This window comes from Anomaloglossus baeobatrachus, chromosome 12, assembly GCF_048569485.1.
Source record: "Anomaloglossus baeobatrachus isolate aAnoBae1 chromosome 12, aAnoBae1.hap1, whole genome shotgun sequence".
NCBI lineage: Eukaryota > Metazoa > Chordata > Amphibia > Anura > Aromobatidae > Anomaloglossus > Anomaloglossus baeobatrachus.
Genome location: NC_134364.1, coordinates 95,815,246 through 95,843,003, shown reverse-complemented (window position 1 = coordinate 95,843,003; position 27,758 = coordinate 95,815,246). Strand labels below are relative to the sequence as shown.

The window sequence follows — 27,758 nt, the reverse complement described above, 5'->3', positions numbered from 1 at the left end:
GCTTGTCCTCTAGGACTATGGGGTAAAGACTGCGCCAACATCTGCTACTGCCAACATGGAGGGCAATGTAACGCCATCGATGGTACTTGTGCTTGCATGGCGGGGTGGACCGGGAAAATGTGTTCAGAAGGTAAGATTGCCATGGCTCAGTGCCCAACACGAGTACTCGGCGTCCTTATGGCTTTCTCCATGCTATGCTATTCCTCCTGGGGCTATAATCATATTTTCTGACTCTCCTGGGAATATCTGGGAGGCTATGTTATACACAGGAGGGAGAGACCTTCCAACCTACCATAAAAGTTGGCAAGAGATTATGACATTGATCACTTAGGATCGCAGCTGGTCACAATAAAATTTGGACACGCAGTACCCGTTATAACAAAGCCGTTACGTGAGAACTCACAAAACTGTAAGAATGCGTGCACCGCCAACTGATTGTAATGTACATTGTGTTCTGCTTTGTGTAGTCTGCCCCCTAGGGACGTACGGAGAGAACTGCATGAGCAAATGCAGATGCCTAAATGGAGCCGAATGCGATCACACGACTGGGAAGTGCTCCTGTCTGCCGGGATACCACGGCCCCTACTGTGACAATCGTGAGTGAAGCTGGAAATATATACCATATATATATATATATGTATATATGTCACCACAAATGGTTTAGTCTTCAGCATCCCTGCCTCGTCTATTGGAGTCTGTGAGAGGCTGAAATCCACCAGACTGCTACTTTGCTCCTTCATACATCAAATGCTTTGTAAAAAGTGGTTCTCCATTAGTTACATCTTCCTTATTCACCATCAGGGTGTCCTCCTAGGACCTATGGGCTCAGATGCTACCAAGTTTGTGACTGCCTCCACAATTCCACCTGCGACCATGTGACGGGTCATTGCCTATGTGAGGCGGGTTGGTCCGGATCACGATGTGAAAAAGGTATGAAGATCTTCTTAGGATCAATGGCCTTCAGGAGTCTCATCTTTCCCATATCATGGAGACATTGCCTAAAAGTTCTTCTAAAGGCCAAGGATGAGAGTTGATGCAGTATGCCATCTTTTATGGCTCAGTGATGAGTAGGCAACCTATTTCCAAGACTAAAAAGAAGAATATTTAGTGAGTTGATACACACAGCACTTTTGGGGTGGTGCTCAAGTAGGGTCCAAAACCGTCTCAAGCAGATGTAGAAACTTGGCACTCAAGATCAATGTGAATAGTGGTCTTTTATTGAGAAGAACTTGTAGGACCAGCACAAGCATAGACGTTTCGGTCAAAGACCTTCATCAGTGTACGTGTAGGAGGTCCTCAGAAGGTATGACACAGTGTCCACCGCTGTATATGTGGCAATGCCTGACTACACCAGTTGCCAAGTTGCTATACCTTCTGAGTGCCAAGTTTCTTCATCTAAAAAGATGAATATGTCTCCTTTTCCCGGTTTGAGACACTTCTATAGGAGGAAAGGGCCCTAACAGGTGCCTATAGCAGCTCCCAATTTTCCCAATATCCTTCATTCAGTGTGGCACATGGAGTGGTCTTAGGTTCTGAGTCCACACCATACCCAGGAGACACAAGCTGTGTTATACAGCTAACACCTTCCTCTAACAGCAGCAACCAGAGCAACCGCTGATCACTGCTTCTAACCCCTTAAATATCTCTGACAGAGACATGTATGGCATGCAATCCCAGAGGTAGGGAGCAGCCCTTTGGGCAAACAGCAGCCCCATCAAGCCGTTTGTGGGGTGTGTGAGGTAGCACGGTCGGCTGCGCAGCAGAAGACACGGGATCCAGGCATTAAGGTTCACAGCACACGGTTTTAATGTCCAAACAAAAGTCCATAACAAAATACATGTGCCTCTCCAGCAGAAAACTCAGGGAGTTCTGTTCACTCCCTCACACCCGGCACACCTGCCCTTGTTCCTGATTCTATTTAACCCTTCCTTCAGCATGTAAGGAAACAGCATTAACCCTATAGTGGATTTACTTTCTATCATGGAGTGAGCACAACCGGGGCGAGACATACCGGCCGTCATAGATAACCCCGGTCACAGTCTCACACACCCCCCCCCTCAGTTCAAGCGTGCGGGGTTGAACTCCAGCCATCAAACACGGGCCGCGGGACAAGGCATCGGCGTTGCCCTGCAACCCACCGGCCCTATGTTCAACCGTAAACCGGAAGTTCTGCAGAGAAAGGAACCACCGGGTAACCCGGGCATTCCGTTCCTTGGCGGACCTCATCCAGACCAGTGGAGAGTGATCCGTCACCAAGCGAAACTGCCGTCCCAGCAGGTAATAGCGTAGGGACTCCAAGGCCCACTTGATCGCCAGGCACTCCTTCTCCACTACGCTATAATTCCGCTCGGGAGGGGTGAGCTTCCTACTTAAGAAGGTGACGGGGTGTTCCTCCCCCTGAACCACCTGAGACAGCACTGCCCCCAGGCCGACCTCCGAGGCGTCAGTCTGTACTATGAACTCCTTCCGGAAATCAGGGTTGACCAGAACGGGCTGTCCGCACAGGACCTCCTTCAGGGCCCGGAAGGAGTCCTCGGCCTGCGGAGTCCAGCGCACCATGACGGACTTCTTGCCTTTGAGAAGGTCCGTCAAGGGGGCTGATAGTCCCGCAAAATCTTTTACAAACCTCCTGTAGTACCCCACGATACCCAGGAAGGCCCTAACCTGCTTCGTGGTCAGGGGTCTAGGCCACTTCTGGATCGCCTCAACCTTGTTAATTTGGGGCTTAATCACTCCTTGGCCTATGACGTAGCCCAAGTAGCGGGCTTCCGTGAGTCCCAATGCACATTTCTTGGGATTGGCTGTCAATCCGGCTATTCGAAGCGCGTCCACCACCGCTTGTACCTGTTCCAAGTGAGTCTGCCAATCGGAGCTGTAAATAATGATGTCATCCAGGTACGCTGATGCATACGCCTGGTGGGGTTCCAGCACTAAGTCCATCAACCTCTGGAACGTGGCCGGAGCGCCATGTAACCCAAAAGGCAAGACAACATAGTGGAAGAGACCCTCCGGCGTAACAAAAGCGGTTTTCTCCTTGGCGGACTCCGTTAGTGGCACCTGCCAGTACCCCTTGGTCAGGTCGAGCGTGGTAAAATATCGCGCCTGTCCCAGCCTATCAATCAGCTCATCCACCCGGGGCATGGGGTAGAGATCGAACTTGGATATTTCGTTCAATCTCCTAAAGTCATTGCAGAACCTTAAGGAGCCATCGGGTTTTGGTATTAGGACAATCGGACTAGCCCATTCACTCCGGGATTTTTCGATGACCCCCAGGCGTAACATTGTCTTTACTTCCTCCGATATGGCTTGTCGTCGAGCCTCCGGTACCCGGTATGACTTCAGGCGTACCTTCAGGTGGGGCTCGGTGACAATATCATGTCGTATCAGACTGGTCCTACCGGGCAGCTCGGAGAAGACATCGGGGTTCTGCTGAACCAACCGTCTGGCCTCTCGCCTCTGTGTCTTGGTGAGGGCTTCTCCAATCCTTACTTCCGGTTCGTCCTCTCCGGAGGTCGCTGGAGCCGGATGTGAACGACCCGAAGAGGAGGGAGGTGGGGAAAAAACAGCCATCAGGCTTTCCCGTTCCTGCCAAGGTTTTAATAGGTTGACATGGTATATTTGTTCAGGTTTCCGCCTACCGGGCTGCAATACTTTGTAGTTAACCACCCCGACTCTTTCCTTTATCTCGTAGGGGCCTTGCCACTGAGCCAGGAATTTACTCTCCGCCGTGAGGATTAATACCAACACCCGATCCCCGGGTTTAAAGGTCCGCACGGTGGCTTGTCTATTGTAGCGGCCGCTTTGCGCGGCCTGAGCCTCCTGTAAATGCTCCTTCACAATTGGCATGACCGCGCTTATGCGGTTCTGCATACCTAAAATGTGTTCGATCACACTTTTATGGGGGGTGGGCTCTTGTTCCCATGTTTCCTTTGCCAGGTCCAACAATCCCCGGGGATGTCGCCCGTATAACAATTCAAAAGGCGAAAACCCCGTGGATGCCTGTGGCACCTCTCGTATGGCAAACATCAAATAGGGAAGCATCATATCCCAGTCTTTCCCGTCTTTTGAAATCACCCTTCTTAGCATGGTTTTCAGGGTTTTATTGAAACGCTCGACTAAACCCTCCGTTTGAGGATGATACACAGACGTACGCAACTGCTTGATCTGGAGTAGCCGGCATAGCTCTTTGGTCACTTTAGATATGAATGGGGTCCCCTGATCCGTAAGGATCTCCTTGGGCAACCCCACCCGGCAGAACACAGCAAACAACTCCCGAGCTATAAGCTTTGCTGCAGTATGTCTGAGAGGTATCGCCTCGGGATACCGGGTGGCATAGTCAACGATCACTAGGATGTGTTGGTGCCCTCGGGCGGACTTTACGAGGGGCCCCACCAGATCCATCCCTATCCGTTCAAAAGGGACTTCTATAATGGGTAACGGTACCAACGGACTGCGAAAATGGGTCAGGGGTGCCGTAAGCTGACACTCCGGGCAGGTTTCGCAGAACCGTTTTACCTCCCCAAAGACCCCGGGCCAATAGAACCTTTGCAATATTCGCTCCTGCGTTTTCTTGACCCCTAGGTGGCCACTCATCAGGTGTTTATGAGCCAAGTCGAGGACCCGCCGGCGATGCGGCTGGGGCACCACCAACTGTTCTACCCCCACGCCCCGTATTTCATCTACCCGGTAGAGTAAATCCTGTTTAAGAGCGAAATGGGGGTACCTTACCTGGGCACCGGGCAGCTGTGCCACCCCGTCAACTACTGTCACCCGACTCCGAGCATGTATTAACGTAGGGTCCTGCAGTTGGGCTGTCCCAAACGTATCCGGGGACGCCTCCAACTCCGGGATGGGCTCGACCGTCTCAGCCTCTCCTGCCAATACCTCTAGGGGCGACCTATCGGGTTCACACTCTGTCCCTATCATGGTGACCCCTACGGCAGGTGTCCCGGATTCAGGATTGTAGGGCTCAGGTCCCGGACCGACCAATATCTGAGGGGACTTAGGGGGTCCCCTCCATAAAGTCCAAAAATAGGGCAGATCCCTTCCTAGGATCACGTCATAAGGAAGAGTGTTAAGAAGTCCCACCTCATGTTGCACCTGACCGCAAGGTGCTGTGATGGTGACAATCCCCGTGGGATAGTCGCGGCGGTCCCCATGTATGCAAACCACCCCCACGGTGCGTCCTGTGGCCTTTACTTTAGCCCTCAAGGTGGATCGCACAAGGGTCACTAAGCTTCCGGAATCCAACAATCCTGTAACCGGACATCCATTCACCTGTATTTGGCACAAGTGGGGCTCCGTCTCTGGGGAGACCAGGTCAGCGGTACACACCACCTGAGCATACATTGAACCCCGCCGGGTAACCCCACAATCCATGGGCTCCGTGGTGAGTGGACACTGGGCTTCCATATGTCCCACCCGCTGGCACCGCCAACATCTAATGGGGACGGAAACCCCCTTGACGGGTTGTCGTTTAGGGTACAGAACCTTCCGGACCTCAGGAATGGCGGCCTCTGACGGGACGGTAGGGGACTCCTGCACCGTTGTCAGCGGTGGGTCCTTGGCCCTAGGCTTGGAGGGGCCGGACCGACGGGCGGTACGCAAAGTCTCAGTGTCCCGTATCAAGTCCTGCGTAGCCACATGCCGCTCTACCAGGGACACTAATTGGTCCAGGGTACTCGGGTCACCCTGTCCGACCCACCGTTGAACGGTGACGGGTAAAGTGCGCACAAAACGATCCACTACTACCCTTTCCACCATTTGCACCGGGCTCAGAGTGTCAGGCTGCAACCACTTTTTTACAAGATGCAACAAGTCATAGGCCTGGGAGCGTACGGGTTTGGCTTCCTCATAGAACCACTGATTTACCCGCTGAGCCCGTACATAGGTATTCACCCCCAACCGAGCCAGTATTTCGGCTTTCAGGGTCGCATAGTCTATGGCGTCCTCGGTACAGAGGTCCAGGTACGCTTTTTGGGGTTCCCCCGTCAGATAGGGCGACAATACCTCAGCCCACTGCGGGGTCGGCAGCTTTTCCCGCTCGGCCACCCGCTCAAACACCGCCAGGAACGCTTCCACATCATCACCCGGGGTCATCTTTTGCAACGCTTGTCTCACCGCTTTCCGGACGCTGCCGTCGTCACCCGGTCCCGGGGTTGTTGCTGCCGGTCCGGCACGGATCGACTTGGCCAGGAGAACCATCTGTTCTTGGTGCCTTTTTTCCTGCAATTGCAAGGCTTGCTGCTGACGTGCATTGGCTTGATCCATCTGTTCTTGGAGTTTTTTTTCCTGCACTTGCAAGGATTGGAGCAGGTGTGCATTGGTCTGTTGCTGCTGTGCATTAGCCTGTTGCTGCTGTGCATTAGCCTGAGCCAAATGCTTTAGTATGTCCTCCATGGCGTCGCCGGGTTTGGGCTGTAGTATAGCCGCTCGAATCCAGGACATGCGCAGCTGGGTCACCAGGGATGGATGCTACACCTCACCGGCTGTCATGCCCGCATTCTCCACCATATGTGAGGTAGCACGGTCGGCTGCGCAGCAGAAGACACGGGATCCAGGCATTAAGGTTCACAGCACACGGTTTTAATGTCCAAACAAAAGTCCATAACAAAATACATGTGCCTCTCCAGCAGAAAACTCAGGGAGTTCTGTTCACTCCCTCACACCCGGCACACCTGCCCTTGTTCCTGATTCTATTTAACCCTTCCTTCAGCCTGTAAGGAAACAGCATTAACCCTATAGTGGATTTACTTTCTATCATGGAGTGAGCACAACCGGGGCGAGACATACCGGCCGTCATAGATAACCCCGGTCACAGTCTCACAGGTGTCACTAAGTTTTCACGTCAGCCCGTGGTCTGCTGGATTAGGCAATGGCTGCCATGTTGGTACTTCAAAGGGTAAAATAAAAACGTTTTAAAAAATAGTTTTAAAAACTAAGAAAAATTCTAATCCACCCCTTTAGAGATAAAAACATAAAAAAAACCATATTTGTTATAGCCGCATCTGTAAAAGTCCAATTTATCAAAACAAAACATAATTTATCATCCAAAAGCCTGAAAAAACCCCCCCCAAAACTGATGTTTTTAAGTTACCACACCTAAAAGGCAATAAAAACTAGCTTGACAAGTATAACACAAGCACTCACATGACTCTATCCACAAAAAAACACCAAAATGTTGCAGGGTTCGGATGATGGAGGCAGAAACCAATGTTTAAATAAATTCCTGGCAAAAATAAAGATTGGCTGTGGTGGCAAGGGGCTAAAGGGCGTTTTACACCCGCCCCCGTCTTTTGTGCGTCACGAGCAAATCGCTTACCGTGGCGCACAATATCGTTAGTCCCTGTCACACATACTTATCTTCCTAGCGACGTCGCTGTGGACGGCGAACCGCCTCTTTTCTAAGGGGGCAGTTCATGTGGCATCACAGCGCTGTCACACGGCGGAAGCGGAGCGGCGGAGAGCAGCCGCATGAAAGTCACCCCACCTCGATGCCGGAGGACGCAGGTACGGTGTTGTTCATCATTCCTGGGGTGTCACACGTAGTGATGTGTACTGCCTCCGGAACGACGAATAACCTGCGTCCAAAAGCAGCAATGATATTTGGGAAATGGACAACGTGTCAACAATCAACAATTTGGTGAGTATTTTGCATCGTTAGTGGTCGCTTGTACTTGCCACACACAACAACGTCGCTAACGAGGCCGGATGTGCGTCACGAATTCCGTGACCCCAACAACATCTTGTTAGCGATGTCGTTGCGTGTAACGAGGCCTTTAGTCTATAGCACTGTAGTCAATGCTCGGCTTGTGGGTGCTCTTTTTGACTAGCTACATCAGTAGTAATGTCTTTTTTACACAGCACCCGACGTCCCGTTTACCATGATTCCTAAAACTTCTGTGAGCGTCGACTCTATCGGACCCATGATTGGCATCATCGCTTTAGTCATCTTGGTTGTAGCGTTAATTGCCTTATTTTTGGTCTACCGTCACTGGCAGAAAGACAAGGAGAGCCGTAACTTAGCAGTGGCATACACATCTACCAGACCGGCCAGCTCCGTATATGAAGTCCCAGGTGGGTGGATACAAATATGTGAGCATACAGGACATTTAAAAAACATCTGTAGGCCAATGATCTCATTATTGTTCCATCTTTATAGATGTGCCTCCAAGTTACATGCACTACTACACCAACCCCAGCTATCACACACTGTCCCAGTGTGCCCCCAACCCACCACCAGTGCCAAGCAACCAAGACAGACCGGGTTCCAAGAAGGTAACGTGTTCTTATGTTCTTTCTTGTGCATACAAAGTCTACATTGTGGAGTCTCAAGATCCCAGAAGCATCTTCCAGCTTCATGGTCACGTCTCAAGGTTGAGACAAATTTTGCCCAGGAGATACAAAGTTCCAAGAAGGCAACATGTCCTTATGGTCTTTCTTGAGCATGCATGGTCTACATAGTGGACTCTTGAGATGCCAGATTCCCATTGTGGACTCTCGAGATGCCGGATTCCCATTGTGGACTCTCAAGATGCCAGATTTAAGACCGTTTTTTGGCCAGAACAGACCAGACTTCAAGTGAAGTGTCTTTATGTTCTTTCATAAGCATTAATAGTAAACATGGTGGTGGACTCTTGAGATAGTTAAGGGTCTTCTAGGTTCACAGTTGGCAAGATTTAAGACAAATTTTTAAACAAGACAGCCAGGCTCCAAGAAGGTAATGTGCCTTATGTTCTTTCTTGCTCATACATAGTTTACATTGTGGACTCTCAACATGCCAGAAGGGTCTTTGAGATCAATGGTTTGTAGTAACCCAAGGGATAAGCCAAGTATCTTTCATGAGCAGTAGTAACCCAAGGTTGGAGCCAAATTTTTGGCCAAGACTGACAAGGCTCCAAGAAGGTAACGTGTCCTTATGATGTTTCATGAGCTTACATGGTTTACATTGTAGACTTATGAGATACCAGAAGCATCTTCCAGATCCAGGGTTGGTAGTAAACCAGGAGTTAAGCCAAATTTTGGCCACAATAGATCATGCTCCAAGAAAGTAACGTTTATTGGTGTTTATTGAGCATACATATTTTACATTAAGGACACTTGAGATACCAGAAGGGTATTCCAGATCCATGGTCAGTAGTAACTCAAAGGTTGAGCCAAATAGTTTGCTAACAAAAATCGGATTTCAAGATGATAACGTGTCCTTATGGTTTTTACTGAACATTCATATTCAACATTGTGGACTTTTTAGATAGTAGAAGGATCTTCCAGATTCACAGTCAATAGAAAACGAAAACTTGAGACAAATTTTTGGCCAGGACAGAGCAGACTCCAAGTGGTAACGTGTCCTTATGGTCTTTCTTGAGCATACATAATATACGTTGTGTACTCTTAAGATACCAGAAGGGTCTTCCATATCTATGGTTGGTAGTAAACCAAGGGTTAAGCAAAATTTTTGGCTATGATAGATCAAGGTTCAAGAGAGTAAAGTATCCTTATGTTCATGTTAACTAAAGCATACATAGTCTGCACCTAAGATACCAGAAGGGTTTTCCCGATCCCCTCAAGACTTGAGTTACTTTTTTGAAAACGTTGTGATGACTTCATCTCAACCATAAAAATGTCATAAATTTGACTTCCTTTTCTTATATATGAACCCTAATGAGAATCTCTGTGGTTTACAGAGATGCCTAGAATAATAATAAATCTGTTCTTAAATTTTCTATTTAGATGAATCCTCATCTTTCTAACGTCATGAACGCGGAAAGGGAGAGAATGAGCTCCTACAGTCCGGACCACAATGCCACATTGCCAGCCGACTGGAAACATCAGGCAGCGCCTAAAGGTACAAAACAACATTAAAGGGTTGTCTATGGTGGGGTTAATCCAATGATATGACTGACCTGCCGCATTGGAGGACCATCAAAGTGTAGCTAGCTCAGGTACATCATACTGATGTGGATCCATGAATGGAAAATATCACAGAAACGTCTCAGACTTGGAGAAATTGTAGTTCTTTAGAAAAGCGTTCCACAGAGCTTCTTCAATCTTCTGTTCTCATTTCTTTGAGATGAAGTGTCCTCCAAGGATTATCTTTATAGTGAACACTGGAGCCATGTTGGGAGACAGAACAGTTTGATCCACCAGCTGAAAAGAATCGACCACATTCCCCTGTGATCCCTCGCACAATGCATGATGTATGTTAGGAACATCTGGTGGACGCATTGACCCTATAGCCACTGACCTCCAAAACATTTTTCATGTTCAATAATCCATGACACCTCAGAATTGTAATTTTTAGATATTATTGACTAAAAGTTATGTTTTTATAGCACTCATGTACTCACCTAATTGAGGTATTATAGAGGGTTTTTGGGAATTCTGAGTTTTTATGGCCAGACTCCTGAAAGAATCCTTTATAAGTCTGCATCTAGGTAGACATTAATGTAGTTAGTGTCAAGTCCCTGGTGGTCAGTAAAATATTAACCATCTTGATCCCTGTTGGTTAGTGGAATATTGAGAGGTCATTAGCATTAATCTAGATTTCTGGTGGTCAGTTAAATATCAAGAGATTTAATCCCTGGTGGTCTGTGGAACACTGGGAGCAAATTACCTTGGTAGAATATTAAGTCATGATCCCTGGTGGTCATGTAATTTTGAGAGTCTTGATCTCTGGTTGTCAATGAAATATTAACAGTCTTTATCCCTGCATTTATTGAAATATGTAGAGTACTAGATCCCTGGTGGTCAGATGAATATCAAGAGGTTTAATGCCTTGTTGTCTGTGGAATATTGGGAGCAAACTTCCTTGGTAGAATATTGAGTCATGATCCCTGGTGGTCGGTGGAATATTGAGTCTTGATCCCAGATTGTCAGTGAAATGTTAAGAGTCTTTATTCCTGGTGGTTAGTGAATTATTGTCATTAAACATTTTAAGGAGTGGAATATTTGATATCTTAATCCCTGGTGGATAGTGTAATATTAAAAGTCTGAGTCCCTGACCTTCAGTGGCATAGTGAGAGTCTGAATCATTGGTAGTCATTAGAATATTGAGTGACATGATCCCTGGTGGTCAGTGAAATATTGAGAATGATGATCCCTGGTGGTCAGTGAAATATTAAGTCATTAACCTGTTTGGGTAGTGGAATATTGGACGTCTTAATTCCTGGTGGTCAGTGGAATATCGAAAGCCTTAGTTTGTAGCCTTCCCTGGAATACTGAGAGTCTTAGCTCATAGTGGTTAGTGGAATATTGAGAGTCTTTATATCTGGTGGTTAGTGGAATTTTAAAGGGTACTTTACACGCTGTGATATCGTTACCGATATCGCTAGCGAGCGTACCCGCAACCCGTCGGTTGTGCGTCACAGGCAAATCGCTAACACCTGTCACACGGACTTACCTTCCCTGCGACGTCGCTCTGGCCGGCGATCCGCCTCCTTTTTAAGGGGCGAAGGGGGCGGTTCGTGCGGCGTCACACCGACGTCACACGGTAGCCGTCCAATAGCAGAGGAGGGGCGGAGATGAGCGGGCGGAATATCCCACCCACCTCTTTGCTTCCTCATTGCTGGTGGACGCAGGTAAGGAGATGTTCATCGTTCCTGCGGTGTCACACATAGCAATGTGTGCTGCCACAAGAACGACGGACAACATCGTACCTGCAGCAGCAACGATATTAAGGAAATGAACGATGTGTCAACGAGCAACGATTTTTTACGTTTTTGCGCTCGTTGATCGTCGCTCATTGGTGTCACACGCTGCGATGTCGCTAACAGCACCGGATGTGCGTCACTAACGTTGTGACCCCGACGATATATCGTTAGCGATGTTGCAGCGTGTAAAGCAGCCTTTAGTGAGTCCCTGGTGGTTAGAATTTTAAGTCTTAATCCTTAGTGGACATTGGAATATTGAGAGTTTGGATCCAGTGGCTTGCTAATACATAAGACTTGCTGGTCTCTGGTGGAACAGGGGCATATTAGACTAGTATTTTGTAATGCAATGGCTGACTCCAGTTTAACCAGGACTAAAATGTGTAAATGGAAAGATAACTTTTTAATTACTCTCTTAATTTCAGGACGACACGGCATAGACCGAAGTTACAGTGTCGGAGTTTACTATAATAAGGGAAATGGTGAGTATATAATTTAATCCATAGCTTACTTTACCCTCTAGATTTTAGATGTTAAAAAAGCCCAGTTTCTGGGCAAAATGTGGCCTCTTTTTGTTCTTGTAGACCAAAGATTGGTAGCATAAACTTCTCTGCTGTAAGTGGAAATCTTGGCAAGTTCCAATTCCCTCGTTGACGGGTGACGGCCATAACTAATGGCATCTTTTTATTTGCAGAATACGTGAAAGACTCAGCTCTCAGCATCAGTAACAGCTCCCTGAACAGTGAGAATCCATACGCCACCATCAAAGATCTCCCGATGCTGATGTCTAGAACCTCAGAGGGGAATTACATGGAGATGAAGTCTCCAGTCCATCGAGAAATGTCCTACGCAGAAATCGGACTCTTTGACGAAGATGCCATGTACCAAGTAGATTCACAGGAGCAAGGTAAGATCTCTAGGTGGCCTACTATTAATCTAGTCTACATAGATCAAGGACTGGTGGCCTTATGTGGCTTAATCAATGGACGCTGGTCTTGTTGACATTTTGGGCTCTTACATCTTAATGTGTACCTTGAATAATCAAGATTTGAGCTGCTTTTCCAGATTGTCCAACTTAAAGCCTTATGACCAGATGACGTCCATCTATTTTTAATCTATACCAGCTTCTAAGATAAAACCGATCGGTCAAAACCAATAGCCTTTGTACTCTTGGTTAGAGATCTAGGGTCTTATCTCATTTGTCAAAACTTGCCCAGAATTTCATATAGTTCAGCCATGTATATTTTTATTGCCCACAGTCCATAAAAATAACATAGATATGACTTCTTGGTTGTAGATAGCTTCATACGAGGAGCAGCAGCCGCCTCCACCAGTTCTCCCCGAAACAGCCTACAGACGAACCATTACGACTCTCCCAAAAACAGCCACATTCCTAGCCACTATGACATGCCTCCAGTCCGACAGTACCCACCATCACCTGGAACGAAGCGCAAAGCTCGATGATTACACCGGCAAGAACTATGTATATCAGATATCTCCAATTGGACCTTGCTGAAGCCCAAGCTGGAACCTGTGGGATCTTTTGGATCTTCTTCACAGTCTGTGAAATGACTTTTTACTTGGTTTACAGAATGAGTCAAACTTTTTCCTTGGGGTAGAATTAAGAAGAAGGTTCTTCCTCGCTGTGAATGAACTGCATGGTTGTAAATATGTTTTAGGTTTGGCGTCTGGATAATCTAAAGTTCTTCTAGAAAGCAGGATGGAGGCTGGACTCTCCAAAGAGTCTTGATGAAGGCATCTACCACATCTGGTCATGATAAATATGGGACTTATAAGTGTTCTAGAACTACGGTATCTCCTTATGGTATAGACTTGGCCATAAAACCTCTAAACAGACTACTTCGATAACATCTTATATAGGTGTAGTCTTCTGGAAGACAACTATGTCATCATGGAGGCTGGACACTCCAATGATTCTTGGAGGACACATCTATCATGTCTGGCTAGGGTAGAGTTAGGACTCATAAGTGTTCTCAAAGGCATTTTTTATGATATAGACTTGGCAGTCAGACCTCTAAACAGACTTTTGGATAGAATCTTACATAATGCATGTGTATTTTTCTAGAAGCCAACTATGTTCGTACAGAGGCTGGACTCTCAAACTAGTCTTTGGGAAAGCATCTACCACATCTGACTATGACAGAGATGGGAATGGAAGTGTTCTCGGAGGAATCTTCAAACAATAAATACTTGGCTATCAGACCTCTAAACAAAATTTCTTTGAAAACACCTTATGTAGGTGCAAACTTCTAGAAGGCAAGTATGTCATGATCTAGGCTGGGCTCTCCAACGAGTTTTCATGAAAGCATTTACTACATCTTGCCATGACAGAGGTGTGATGCCTAAAGTCCTCGTAGACTTCTTCTATCTTTCCATGATATAACTTTACCCATCAGACCTCTAAAATGACTTCTTGGATAACATCTCACCTAATATAATTGTAGCCTTCTAGAAGCTAACAATGTCATGATGGACATTGTATTCTCAGATTAGTCTTTTTGAAGGCATTTACCACATCTGGCCATGATAGAAATGGGACTCAAAATTATTCTTAAAATCTTCTATCTTATAATGATATAGATTGATGATAACATCTTATGTAGGAGACATCTTCTAGAAGGCAACTATGTCGTGATTGAGGATCGACTCTCTGATGAGTCTTGGTGAAAGCATCTAACAAATTTGGCCATGATATAAAAAGGACTCATAAGCGTTCTTGAAGGCATCTTCTATTCTCTTATGATAAAGCCTTCCCAGTCATACCAATAAACAGACTCTAATAAAGATGCAGTTTTCTAGAAGGCAACTATGTCATGTTGGAGGCTGGATTCACTGATGAGTTTTGGTGAAGGTGTCTACTATATCTGGTCATAATAGAGATGAGACTCAAAATTGTTCTTGAAGGCATCTTTGATCTTCCTAGATATACACTTCAGCCATCAAACCACTAAACAGACTTCTAAGATCACCTCTTATGCAGATGCTGTCTTCTTGAAGGCAACTATAACAGCTTCTATTGACGTCAACTAGCTTGTCAAACATCTATTGTTTGGAAAACAGTCCTTATTTAGTGATACCATCATAAGCACCAACTCAATTTCTCAACAAATGAATCTGGGATTGACAAGAGAAGTCTACTTGAAGATGTCTTCTGCTTTTCCAGGGGCTCGCACATGGTCCAAACAATCTGGTTAAAGGTGTCCTCACATTGTCATGATGAAAGCTCTATTAATATGGACATATTCTTCACGAGGCATCTTACCTTGTTGATTTTGGACTGCTTACACAGAATTATAGAGTACAGACAGTATGTGTTGCACTTATCAGATGGTCAAGATAAAGGAAGTCAGAAAGGACATCGATCTGGAATTGTACTAAGCGTTATGTCTGCTGTACTGAAATTCTCAATGTGACATAGAAATGTAGAAAATAACAAGGGATTTCCAAGTTGTTATTCAAATAAGTGATGAATTAAAATAAATCAGTTTTACATATTTTGTATTCTATCTTAATATATCCATTGATCTCGCCATGTATCTATCTCTCCATCTATCCATCTAATCTATGACAACAGTTGTCACTTCCTATAGAGAGAGCCAGTACGTCTGGTGGTCTTGAGTAGAGGTCCCACCTCAGCGATGTTCTTCTGCCCACATAGGGAATATACCTAGGTGTTGTCATGATGAGACCACTTTTTTATTGGCACTTAATGCCCTCTTGGACATTGCTGATATTTGCGCGACATGATGAAATTTGGAGATATATCCTAATGCATGATATGTAAGGTCACAAATTGCTGTGATATAGGAACCATTCTGTAACTACAGAGCACATTGAGGACGTACACAAGGCACCCAGCGCTGTCAGACAGGCGGGGATGGCTCAGGTGAGTCCTTTGTTATCTGGACAGCCTCATTAATAAATCATGTGATCACAAGTCGTCCGTCTATTGACTGGATAATGGGGACCAGATACTGATATCCCACGACTTGACATGTCCTGAAAGGAGAGCAGGAGGACAAGGAGACAGCTGTGTATACAGGACAAGTCACCATCGGGATACACAGCCGAGGAGAAGGTATCACCAGGGAATACTGAACATGACAGCTCGGGACAAGTGGAGAAGGTGAGATGGATAGGCAGACCATGGATAGATATTTGTTATGAAACAACCTTGAACATCCCACCACTGCCACCAATTTGTCAGGAATGGCTGTGTGCCACTGGTGCCTTGTTACAACCACCACTTGTTCGCTACACATGTACCTCAGATGTTACTGTACAAGGGGCTCCGCTTTCCACACTCACTTGTCCGCTCACCTACCGCAATAGGTGGACCAAGAGCTAACCCCACAGACAGTTCCTACATCCACACCACGCGTTTTGCTGCCACTGTTTGCCGTTTTGATAGGCGAGCGAGATGTCTGAGCTGGGTCACACACACCTCACCCAACTTTCCCGAGCCCCTGATTGTACTTTGGCAGAGTAAAACATCTAAGCTATTCTCCTCCTCTCCGGGGTGTGTGGGTACGTTTAGAGCAGCAAGGAACAAACTTATCACATTTTAGCTTTACAATGCTTAAAAAAGTTACAAAAGATGAAATAATTATAAAATAAAAGGGATAAAATACAAACATGACTTACGTCACTATGGGGGACTTTACATCCCTATTGATGAGCCGCTCTCCCCATCTGCCACCCATTGTCTTTCTCTATCCTCTTCTTTCGGCCTCATTTAGCTAACTACACATGAGGATGGGAATACGCTGGACCTGGTCTTCTCCAGGCTTTGCACTCTCCATGACTTTACCAATTCACCGATCCCGCTCTCTGACCACAACATTCTCTCCTTTTCTGTCAAAAACTGTCTCCACACCCGGGACGCCCCCACTTATCATAGTATCATAGTATCATAGTTTTAAGGTTGAAGGGAGACTTCAAGTCCATCTAGTTCAACCCGTAGCCTAACATGTTGATCCAGAGGAAGGCAAAAAAAAAACCCCAATGTGGCAAACAAGTTCCAATGGGGAAAAAAATTCCTTCCTGACTCCACATCCGGCAATCAGACTAGTTCCCTGGATCAATACCCTGTCATAAAATCTAATATACATAACTGGTAATATTAAATTTTTCAAGAAAGGCATCCAGGCTCTGCTTAAATGTTAGTAGTGAATCACTCATTACAACATCATGCGGCAGAGAGTTCCATAGTCTTACTGCTCGTACAGTAAAGAATCCTCGTCTGTGATTATGATTAAACCTTCTTTCCTCAAGACGTAGCGGATGCCCCCGTGTTCCAGTCGCAGGCCTAGGTGTAAAAAGATCTTTGGAAACGTCTCTGTACTGTCCCCTCATATATTTATACATTGTGATTAGATCCCCCCTAAGCCTTCGTTTTTCCAGACTAAATAACCCCAAGTTTAATAACCTGTCTTGGTATTGCAGCCCACCCATTCCTCTAATAATCTTGGTGGCTCTTCTCTGCACCCTCTCCAGTTCAGCTATGTCCTTCTTATATATCGGTGACCAGAATTGTACACAGTATTCCAAGTGCGGTCGCACTAGTGACTTGTACAGAGGTAGAACTATATTTTTTTCATGAACACTTATACCTCTTTTAATACATCCCATTATTTTATTAGCCCTGGCAGCAGCTGCCTGACACTGTCCACTAAAGTGAAGTTTACCATCCACCCATACTCCCAAGTCTTTTTCTGTGTCTGTTTTACCCAGTGTTCTACAATTAAGTACATAATCATAAATGTTATTTCCTCTACCCAAGTGCATGACCTTACATTTATCTACATTAAACTTCAATTGCCACTTCTCAGCCCAATCCTCCAATTTACATAAATCTCCCTGTAATATAAAATTATCCTCCTCTGTATTGATTACCCTGCAGAGTTTAGTATCATCTGCAAATATTGAAATTCTACTCTGCATGCCCCCAACAAGGTCATTTATAAATATGTTGAAAAGAAGCGGGCCCAATACTGACCCCTGTGGTACCCCACTATGAACTGAGACCCAGTCCGAGTACGTACCATTAATAACCACCCTTTGTTTCCTATCACTGAGCCAGTTTTTAACCCAGTTACACATATTTTCCCCTATCCCCATTATTCTCATTTTATGTACCAACCTTTTGTGTGGCACCGTATCAAAAGCTTTTGAAAAGTCCATATACACAACATCCACTGCATTTCCCTGGTCCAGGCTTGAACTTACCTCTTCATAGAAGCTGATCAAATTAGTTTGACAGGATCGATCCCTCATAAACCCATGTTGATACTCTGTCATAAGGTTATTTTTCTTGAGATACTGCAGTATAGCATCTCTCAAGAAACCCTCAAGGATTTTACCAACCGTAGAGGTTAAACTTACCGGCCTATAATTTCCCGGCTCAGTTTTTGTCCCCTTTTTGAATATTGGCACCACATTTGCTATGCGCCAGTCCTGCGGTACCGACCCTGTTATTAAGGAATCTGAGAAGATTAAAAATAATGGTCTATCTATCACAGAACTCAATTCCTGTAGTACTCTGGGGTGTATGCCATCCGGGCCCGGAGATTTGTCAACCTTAGTGATTTCGATTATCGCCCATACAGAAATCTAAGCGCCATTAATACCCAGCTGCTTATGAACTACATGCAGAAAAAAACGTACGGCAGCCCTGGCACACTCTTCAAACACGTTCCTCCAGCGCTGTTCACGGTGTGCAGAACGTCAGTGAAGAACATCCCTTTCAGCAGCAGAAGTCATCCACTATGAGTTCATGCTCAAAACCTATAACCCCGCTCTCCATCTGGCCAAACAAGTCCACTTCACCGCCCTCATCACATCACTAGCCAACAATCCTAAAAGACTCTTTGAAACCTTCTACTCCCTCCTGAGCCCTAAGGCATAGACCCCGGTCACCAACCTCAGCTCTGATGATCTGCCCATTTTCTTTTTACAAAAGATCAACCACATCCATCAAGACATTTTTGAAAAATCCCCTCTAAGGCCGGATCCCCTTAAGCTCACTTTCAATATTTGAGCCTGTCACAGAAGAAGTGACCAGGCTCCTCACTTCTTGTCGCCCTACAATCTGCACCAGTGACCCCATTCCCTCACATCTCATTCAGGCTCTCTCCCCAGCTGTCACTACTTACCTAACCAAAATGTTTAACCTCTCTCTTTCATCAGGTACCTTTCTTTCACCATTTAACCCCTTAACGACCGCGCGCAGAAATATTACATCCCTGCAGTCATAGTGTTAATCCCCACCTGCTGCTGCTGGGATCAGCGCATATGTCAGCTAATTTGTACACCTGACATGTGTGTTTCACAGGTACGAGTGGAATTGATATCCACCCGTACCTGTTAACCCCTTAAATGGCTCTGTCAAGATGTGACCACCATTTTAACGGCTTTCGGGGTCATCGCATACTCACAGGCCGCCACCGGAAAACGACGTGATCACATGGATCCGATAGTTGTCATGGTAGCACAGGGTCATGTGATGACTCCTGTAGCTCACATGACTAAGGTCCTGTAAAAAGCAGCAGAGTGCTGCCTGTTACAAGAGATGATCATTTCTCCCAGACTGAGCGGTGCTGCTCTGATCGGGAGAAATGAATGAGCGATCAGACAGCTAATCCTTATAGTCCCCTAGGGATACTAGTAAAATAAAAAAGTTTAAAAAAAAGTTTTGAAAAATTAAAAAAAAAAAAAAAAAAACCCCTAAAAGTTCAAATCACCCCCCATTAAAAATTAAGGGTTAAAAATCTAAAAAATATGCACACATTTCATATCACTGCGTTCAGAAATGCCCGATCTATCAAATTATAAAATCAATTAATCTGATCGGTAAACGGAGTAGTGGCAAAAAAAATTCCAAACACCAAAATTATGTTTTTTGATCGCTGCAGATTTTGCACAAAATGCAATAACAGGCGATCAAAATGTAGCACCTGCGCAAAAATGGTACCGTTAAAAACGTCAGCCCAAGGCGTAAAAAATAAGCCGTCACTGAGCCATAGATCCCAAAAAAGTGAGAATGCTACCGGTAGCGGAAAATGGCGCAAAACATACGTCACTTTTTTTTGGACAAACTGTTTTTTTACCCCTTTAGATAAAAGTAAACCTATTCATGTTTAGTGTCTACAAACTTGCACTGACCTGAGGCATCACACCCACACATCAGTTTTACCATATAGTGAACACTGTGAATAAAATATCTCAAAATCTATAGTGCAATAGCACTTTTTTTTTTGCAATTTTTCCGCATTTGGAATTTTTTTTGCCATTTTCCAGTACACTATATGGTAAAACGCATGGTTTCATTTAAAAGTACAACTCATCCCGCCAAAAATATAAATCCCTGACATGACTTGTAGACGGTGAGCCCTCGCGGGCAGGGTCCTCTCTCCTCCTGTACCTGTCTGTGACTTGTTTTATGATTATTGTACTTGTCCATACTATGTATACCCCTTTTCACAAGTAAAGCGCCATGGAATAAATGGCGCTTTAATAAATAATAATAATGACCAGATTGATTGAAAAATAAAAAAGTTATGGCTCTTGGACGAAGGAAGGAGGAAAAAAAAACGAAAATCGCAAAATCGGCCGGTTGTGAAGGGGTTAAACATGCCATCATAGCCCCTCTACTTAAAAAACCTTCCCTCGACCATAACTGTGCCGCTAACTACAGACCGGTCTCTAATCGTCCCTTTATCTCTAAGCTTCTGGAACGCCTGGTCCACTCTCGGCTAATCCGCCATCAATCTGAAAACTCACTTCTTGATCCCTCTCAATCTGGTTTCCGCTCCTTACACTCCACCGAAACAGTCATCACTAAAGTCTCCAATGATCTAGTAACAGCAAAATCAAATGGCCACTATTCCCAATTGTTTCTCTTGGATCTCTCAGCTGCCTTTGACACTGTGGATCACCGGCTCTTCCTCACCATGCTTCGTTCTATTGGCCTCAAGGACACCGCTCTCCCCTCGTTCTCCTCCTATCTCTCTGACCGCTCCTTCACTGTTTCCTTTGCCAGCTCTTACTCCGCTCCTCTTCCCCTCACCTTTGGGGTTCCTCAAGGCTCAGTCTTGGGCCCATTCTACTCTCTATACACCGCCCCTATTGGACGAACCATCAGCAGATTGGGTTTCCAGTATCATCTCTATGCTGATGACACCCAATTATACTCATCATCTCCTAACATCACCCCTGCTTTATTACGAAACACCAGGGATTGCCTATCTGCTGTCTCTCAAAGCATGTCCTCCCTCTATCTGACACTGAATCTCTCCAAAACTGAGTTTCTTGTGTCTCCACCCTTTACAAACCAACCCACACCCGACATCTCAATTACCTTCGAAAATTTAATCATTATTCCCAAGCGGCATGCTCGCTGTCTTGGGGTCATATTTTACTCAGAACTCTCCTTAATTTCCCATATACAATCACTAACTCGCACATGTCACCTACATCTCAAAAACATCTCCAGAATCCGACCTTCTCACCTTTGATATTGCAAAACCCCTTACTGTTGCTCTTATTCATTCTCACTTGGACTATTGCAACTCTTTACTGATCGGTCTCCCTCTGACCAAACTTTCTCCTATCCTGAACGCAGCAGCCATGGTCATATTCCTGTCCAGCCGCTTCACTGATGCCTCCACCCTGTGCCAGTCACTACACTGGCTACCTATCAGTTACAGAATACAATACAAACTCATATCCCTCCCCCGCAAAGCTCTCCACAGCTCTGCACCACCATATATCTCATCCCTCATCTTTGTCTATCATTCTACCCATCCTCTCCACAGCTCTGCACCACCATATATCTCATCCCTCATCTCTGTCTATCATCCTACCCGCCCCCTTCATTCCGCAAATGATCTTAGACTAACATCCTCCATAATACGAACCTCCGTCTCTAAGACTTTTCTCGTGCTGCGCTAGTGTTCTGGAATGCGCTACCTTAAACAATGCGACTAATATCCAGCCCCCAAGTTTTTAAGCGTGCATTAAAAACACATCTCTTCAGCCAAGCTCACCATCATAACTCACTAACCTAACTCTCCCCTGTTGCACCTTCTAAATGCTGTTCATAGCCTTCTCCCTCCTATTTCTGTCCTCACATCCTCCATGCAACCAATAGCACGGAAGTGCGCCTAAAAAGTTACTGTCTACAGACCAGATCATTCATCGTTATATGAAATCAATAATTTATCATTACGATGGCCGGACCAGACCCTACAAGCACGCTTCACCTTTTGTGCCCCCCTCTTTCCCCACAGATTGTAATTTTTCGAGCAGGGCCCTCATTCCTACTGGAGCTGTTAAACTAAATGCTATTTTGTTTTTGTCTGTACAAGCCCCCACCGGATTGTAAAGTGCTGCGGAATATGTTGGCGCTATAAAAATAAACTTTATTATTATTATATTGGATCCGTGAGAGCTTCTGGAGGAGAAATATGGACAGATCTGCAATACTTGTTGCTTCTCCTGGGGTCTGACAAAAATGTTCTACAGATCCTAACCAAACCCCTCGCTCTTCTGTCCGCCGAGGTCAGAGGATGATTGGATGTGATTAAACCTCAGTTTGGATCCAAATTTTACATTTTGGGGCATATTATTTCACAGGAACCTCCTAGACAATGTCTGTCATCTTACCGAACATCCTTTCAAGTGTTCTATACATTCCATACACGGATACGATATATCCATAAATCAGGGAGATACTGCGCTCCTGTGGGTTGCCAGCTACCAAAATTTGTGTATTTTTACCCACAGATGCCAATATGTTCCCTGATCATAGATATAGCAATCGTGGATTATATAGATATGGCATGGAAAGTCTTGTACTTCCACTGTCATGTTAGGCCCTCTGACATGGAGCCACTCAGTCGCCCTGCGAGTCAGAATTGGTCACCTTGCCTTGAGTTGCACCTCTTTGGAAAAGCTCACAATAATCACTGAAATAATTTGAAACTGAAAAAAGTAATTTTCAATTTAAACTTATTGAATATCAATAATAAGAATAGGACTTTGCTTTTGAATTTTGGTTCAACAGAAAAAAAAACCTAAAGAAACTTACCTGCATAAAAATGATGGCTTCCCTACAAAAGATTAAACATAACAAGACTATAGGGACATATTAAACTAAGGTGTCCTATACGTAGCATCACAGGAGTTTGCAAACTTGTAATCAGTCAGTCTGAATTTAGATAGTGTGAAAAGTAGTCACTGTGCTGTTTGTTATCATGATGTATAAAACACAAATAAAGCTAAAGAGAGCGTTGTTTTAGGAGATTAGAAATAAAATGAGACAAGCATGTTACAGGTAAACGCTATGAGGCTATCTCCAAAGAGCCATATGTTCCTTTTACTATGATTGTACATATTATTCAGACATTTAATGTTACACACCTGTCCCGGATCTGGGCTTTGCTCTTTTCTCCGCAGTCCTTTCTTGTGCTCTTTATTAAACTTTACAAGTAGCACGGCATGCTCCCATGTGATAAGCTTCCTAGGTCAATATAAAGCTTACCAAGAAACACACATGTGTCTTGGTATTAAGACTCTAGAGAGTACTTTACACGCTGCGATCTCGCTAGCGAGATCGCAAGTGATGGTACCTGCCCCCGTCAGTTGTGCGACACGGGCAAATCGCTGCCCGCGGCGCACAACCTCGCTTACCCCCGTCACACGCACTTACCTGCCCTGCGACGTCGCTCTGGCTGGCGATCCGCCTCCTTTCTAAGGTGCGGTTCGTGCGGCGTCACAGCGACGTCACACGGCAGGCGTCCAATAGAAGCGGAGGGGCGGAGATGAGTGGGACGTAACATCCCGCCCACCTCTTCCTTCCGCATTGCCGGTGGAGGCAGGTAAGGAGATGTTCGTCGCTCCTGCGGTGTCACACACAGCGATGTGTGCTGCCGCTGGAACGAGGAACAACATCGCTAATAAGCAGAAAATGATTTTTAGTTTCAGGACGACCTCTCCGCGGCAAACTATTTTGACCGCTTTTGCGATCGTTTAAGGTCGCTGCTAAGTGTCACACACTGCGATATCGTTAATGACGCCGGATGTGCGTCACAAACACTGTGACCCCGACGATAAATCATTAACGATATCGCAGCGTGTAAAGCCTGTTTCTGGTCTTCCATGACCTCTGCCGTCAGTCTTCAGGACATCTGCTGTCTGCGACTTCCAGTACCTCTGCTACCTGTTTCTGGACTTGCAGGACCTATGCTATCAGTCTGCAGTCTCCAGAATGTCTCATGTCTGTCTATTGCTTCCAGGACCTCTGCTACCTGTTTTTGGTCATCCATGACCTTCGTTATCTGTCTGTTGTATCCAGGATGTCTTCTGTCTGCCTGTGGCTTCCAGTGCCTCTGGTGTTTCCTGACTTGGAAGACCTATGCCACCAGTCTGTAGTTTCCAGAATATCTCATGTCTGTCTATGGTTTCCAGGACCTCTGCTACCTGTCTCCAGTCTTCCATATCCTCAGCTACCTGTTTGTGGTCTACAAGACATCTCCTTTCTATGGCTTCCAGTACCTTTGCTACTAGCCTGTGGTCTCCAGTACATCTACTGTTTGTGGCTTCCAGTACTTCTGCTACCTGATTCCGGTCTTACAGGACCTCTTTTACCTGTATGCAGTTTCCAAAACATCTCCTGTCTGTTTGTGGATTCCAGTACCTCTGCTACGTGTCTGTGGTCTTCAGGAAGTCTTCTGTCTGCCTGTGGCTTCCAATAACTCTGCTGTTTTTGCTCTTCCAGTATATCTGCTACCTGTCTATGGTCTTCCATGACATCTGCTACCTGTGTCTTGTGCAAGACGTCTCCTGTCTGCCTGCAGCTTCCTGTACCTCTGCTGTTTTTGCTCATCCAGTATATCTGTTACTTGTCTGTGATCTCCAGAATGTTTCCTGCCTTCTTGTTGCCTCCAGTCCTTCTGCTATCTGTTCCCATTCTCCATGACCTCTGCTACCTGTCTGCAGTCATCAGTTCCTCTCCTACCTGTTCCTGGTATTTCAGTATATCTGTTGTCTGTCGTCTCCAAAACGTTTCTTGTCTGCTTGCAGCTTTCAGTACCTCTGCTACCTGTTTCTGATGTCAAAGACTTCTGCTACCTGTCTCAAGTCTTCAGGATGTCTCCTGTCTGCCTGCGGCTTTCAGTACCTCTACTACCTGCGCCTCGTCTTTTATGACCTCTGCTACCTGTGTGGTTTCTAGGACATCTTCTATCAGCAGCTTCCAATACATTTGCTACATGTTTCTGGTCTTCCAGTACCTCTGCTACCTGTCTGCAGTCTTGAGGATGTCTCCTATTTTCCTGCGGCTTTCAGTACCTCAGCAACCTGTTGCAGTCTTCCATGACCTTTACTCTATGGTCTCCAGGACATCTGTCTGTGGCTTCCTTCTACCTTTCTGTGGTCTCCAGGACATCTGTCTGTGACTTCTAATACCTCTACTAATTGTCTGAGGTGTGCAGGATGTCTCAGGTCTAGCTGTTTCCGATCTTCCATGACCTCTGCTAACTGTCTACAGTCTCCAGGAAGTCTTCTGTCTGCGGTTTCTAGTACCTCTACTACCTGATCCTGGTCTTCCATCACCTCTTCTACCTGTTCCCGGTATTCCAGAACCTCTGCTATCTGTTCCTGTTCTTCCAGTACCTCTGCTGTTCCTGGTCTTCCGAAACCTCTGCTACCTGTTTCCGATCTCCCATTACCTCTATTACCTCTTCTGGTCTTCCAGTACCTCTGCTACCTCTTCTGGTCTTCCAGAACTTCTGCTATTTCTGGTCTTCCAGAACCTCTGATATCTTTTCCTGGTCTTCCAGTACCTCTGCTACTTGTTTCTGCTCTTCCAGTACGTCTGCTACCTGTTTCTGGTCCTCCAGTACCTCTGCTACCCGTTTCTGGTCTTCCAGTACCTCTGCTACCTCTTCTGGTTTTCTAGTACCTCTGCTACCTGTTTCTGGTCTTCCAGTACCTCTACTACCTCTTCTGGTCTTCCAGTACCTCTGCTACCTGTTTCTGGTCTTCCAGTACCTCTGCTACCTATTTCTGCTATTCCAGTACCTCTGCTACCTCTTCTGGTCTTCCAGTACATCTGTTACCTGTAAGCATTGTTGACCTTAGGGAGATCAACATATCCACTGCGGAGACACCATCACATGTTTCTCAACGCAGTGATTCTAGAGCAATGCCCCCTGGGAAGTATGCAAATAAGAAAGCCGCAGAGACACCATCACGTGTTTCTCAACGCTGCCAGGAAACTAGCCAGGTCTTTCACCGGGAAGGAACAACCACGGGAAGGGCAGTCTCCAGTCAAGGAGACCACTTATACCAAACATGGTATCCATCCACAGACAGCCGTTTCGGGGTATTTGCCCCTCATCAGTGTGGAGTAGGAATCTGGCTAGTGGGGGCAATGCCTAGTAAAAGACTACTTAAGCAAGCATTGTTGACCTTAGGGAGATCAACATATCCACTGCGGAGACACCATCACATGTTTCTCAACGCAGTGATTCTAGAGCAATGCCCCCTGGGAAGTATGCAAATAAGAAAGCCGCGGAGACACCATCACGTGTTTCTCAACGCTGCCAGGAAACTAGCCAGGTCTTTCACCGGGAAGGAACAACCACGGGAAGGGCAGTCTCCAGTCAAGGAGACCACTTATACCAAACATGGTATCCATCCACAGACAGCCGTTTCGGGGTATTTGCCCCTCATCAGTGTGGAGTAGGAATCTGGCTAGTGGGGGCAATGCCTAGTAAAAGACTACTTAAGCAAGCATTGTTGACCTTAGGGAAATCAACATATCCACTGCGGAGACACCATCACATGTTTCTCAACGCAGTGATTCTAGAGCAATGCCCCCTGGGAAGTATGCAAATAAGAAAGCCGCGGAGACACCATCACGTGTTTCTCAACGCTGCCAGGAAACTAGCCAGGTCTTTCACCGGGAAGGAACAACCACGGGAAGGGCAGTCTCCAGTCAAGGAGACCACTTATACCAAACATGGTATCCATCCACAGACAGCCGTTTCGGGGTATTTGCCCCTCATCAGTGTGGAGTAGGAATCTGGCTAGTGGGGGCAATGCCTAGTAAAAGACTACTTAAGCAAGCATTGTTGACCTTAGGGAGATCAACATATCCACTGCGGAGACACCATCACATGTTTCTCAACGCAGTGATTCTAGAGCAATGCCTACTCCACACTGATGAGGGGCAAATACCCCGAAACGGCTGCCTGTGGATGGATACCATGTTTGGTATAAGTGGTCTCCTTGACTGGAGACTGCCCTTCCCGTGGTTGTTCCTTCCCGGTGAAAGACCTGGCTAGTTTCCTGGCAGCGTTGAGAAACACGTGATGGTGTCTCCGCGGCTTTCTTATTTGCATCTGTTACCTGTTTCTGCTCTTCCAGTACCTCTGCTACCAGCTTCTGCTCTTCCAGTACCTCTGCTACCTGTTTCCGCTCTTCCAGTACCTCTGCTACCTATTTCTGGTCTTCCTGTACCTCTGCTACCTATTTCTGCTCTTCCAGTACCTCTGCTACCTGTTTCTGCTCTTCCAGTACCTCTGCTACCTGTTTCTGCTCTTCCAGTACCTCTGCTACCTCTTCTGGTTTTCTAGTACCTCTGCTACATGTTTCTGGTCTTCCAGTACCTCTGCTACCTCTTCTGGTTTTCTAGTACCTCTGCTACCTCTTCTCATTTTCTAGTACCTCTGCTACCTCTTCTAGTTTTCCAGTACCTCTGCTACCTCTTCTAGTCTTCCAGCACCTCTGCTACCTGTTTCTGGTCTTCTAGTACCTCTGCTACCTCTTCTGGTGTTCCAGTATCTCTGCTACCTGTCTCTGGTCGTCCAGTACCTCTGCTGGTTATCTAGTACCTCTGCTACCTCTTCTAGTCTTCCAGCACCTCTGCTACCTGTTTCTGGTCTTCCAGTACCTCTGCTACCTCTTCTGGTTATCTAGTATCTCTGCTACCTCTTGTAGTCTTCCAGCACCTCTGCTACCTGTTCTGGTTTTCTAGTACCTCTGCTACATGTTTCTGGTCTTCCAGTACCTCTCCTACCTCTTCTG

The 27,758-nt window shown here is 45.9% G+C and overlaps 1 protein-coding gene across 1 annotated transcript in view; it reads left to right on the top strand.

The window, feature by feature from the left end:
• The window catches only part of PEAR1 (platelet endothelial aggregation receptor 1), a 122,845-nt gene extending 107,716 nt beyond the window's left edge, over positions 1-15,129 (top strand). The window contains exons 17-25 of the mRNA XM_075331127.1: positions 2-130; positions 468-596; positions 802-930; positions 7,864-8,076; positions 8,162-8,277; positions 9,730-9,844; positions 12,071-12,127; positions 12,340-12,552; positions 12,943-15,129. Coding sequence (XP_075187242.1) covers positions 2-130; positions 468-596; positions 802-930; positions 7,864-8,076; positions 8,162-8,277; positions 9,730-9,844; positions 12,071-12,127; positions 12,340-12,552; positions 12,943-13,109 — 1,268 coding nt within the window. The 3' untranslated portion in view covers positions 13,110-15,129. The remainder of the gene's footprint in view (position 1; positions 131-467; positions 597-801; positions 931-7,863; positions 8,077-8,161; positions 8,278-9,729; positions 9,845-12,070; positions 12,128-12,339; positions 12,553-12,942) is intronic.
• Positions 15,130-27,758: the final 12,629 nt, after the last annotated feature.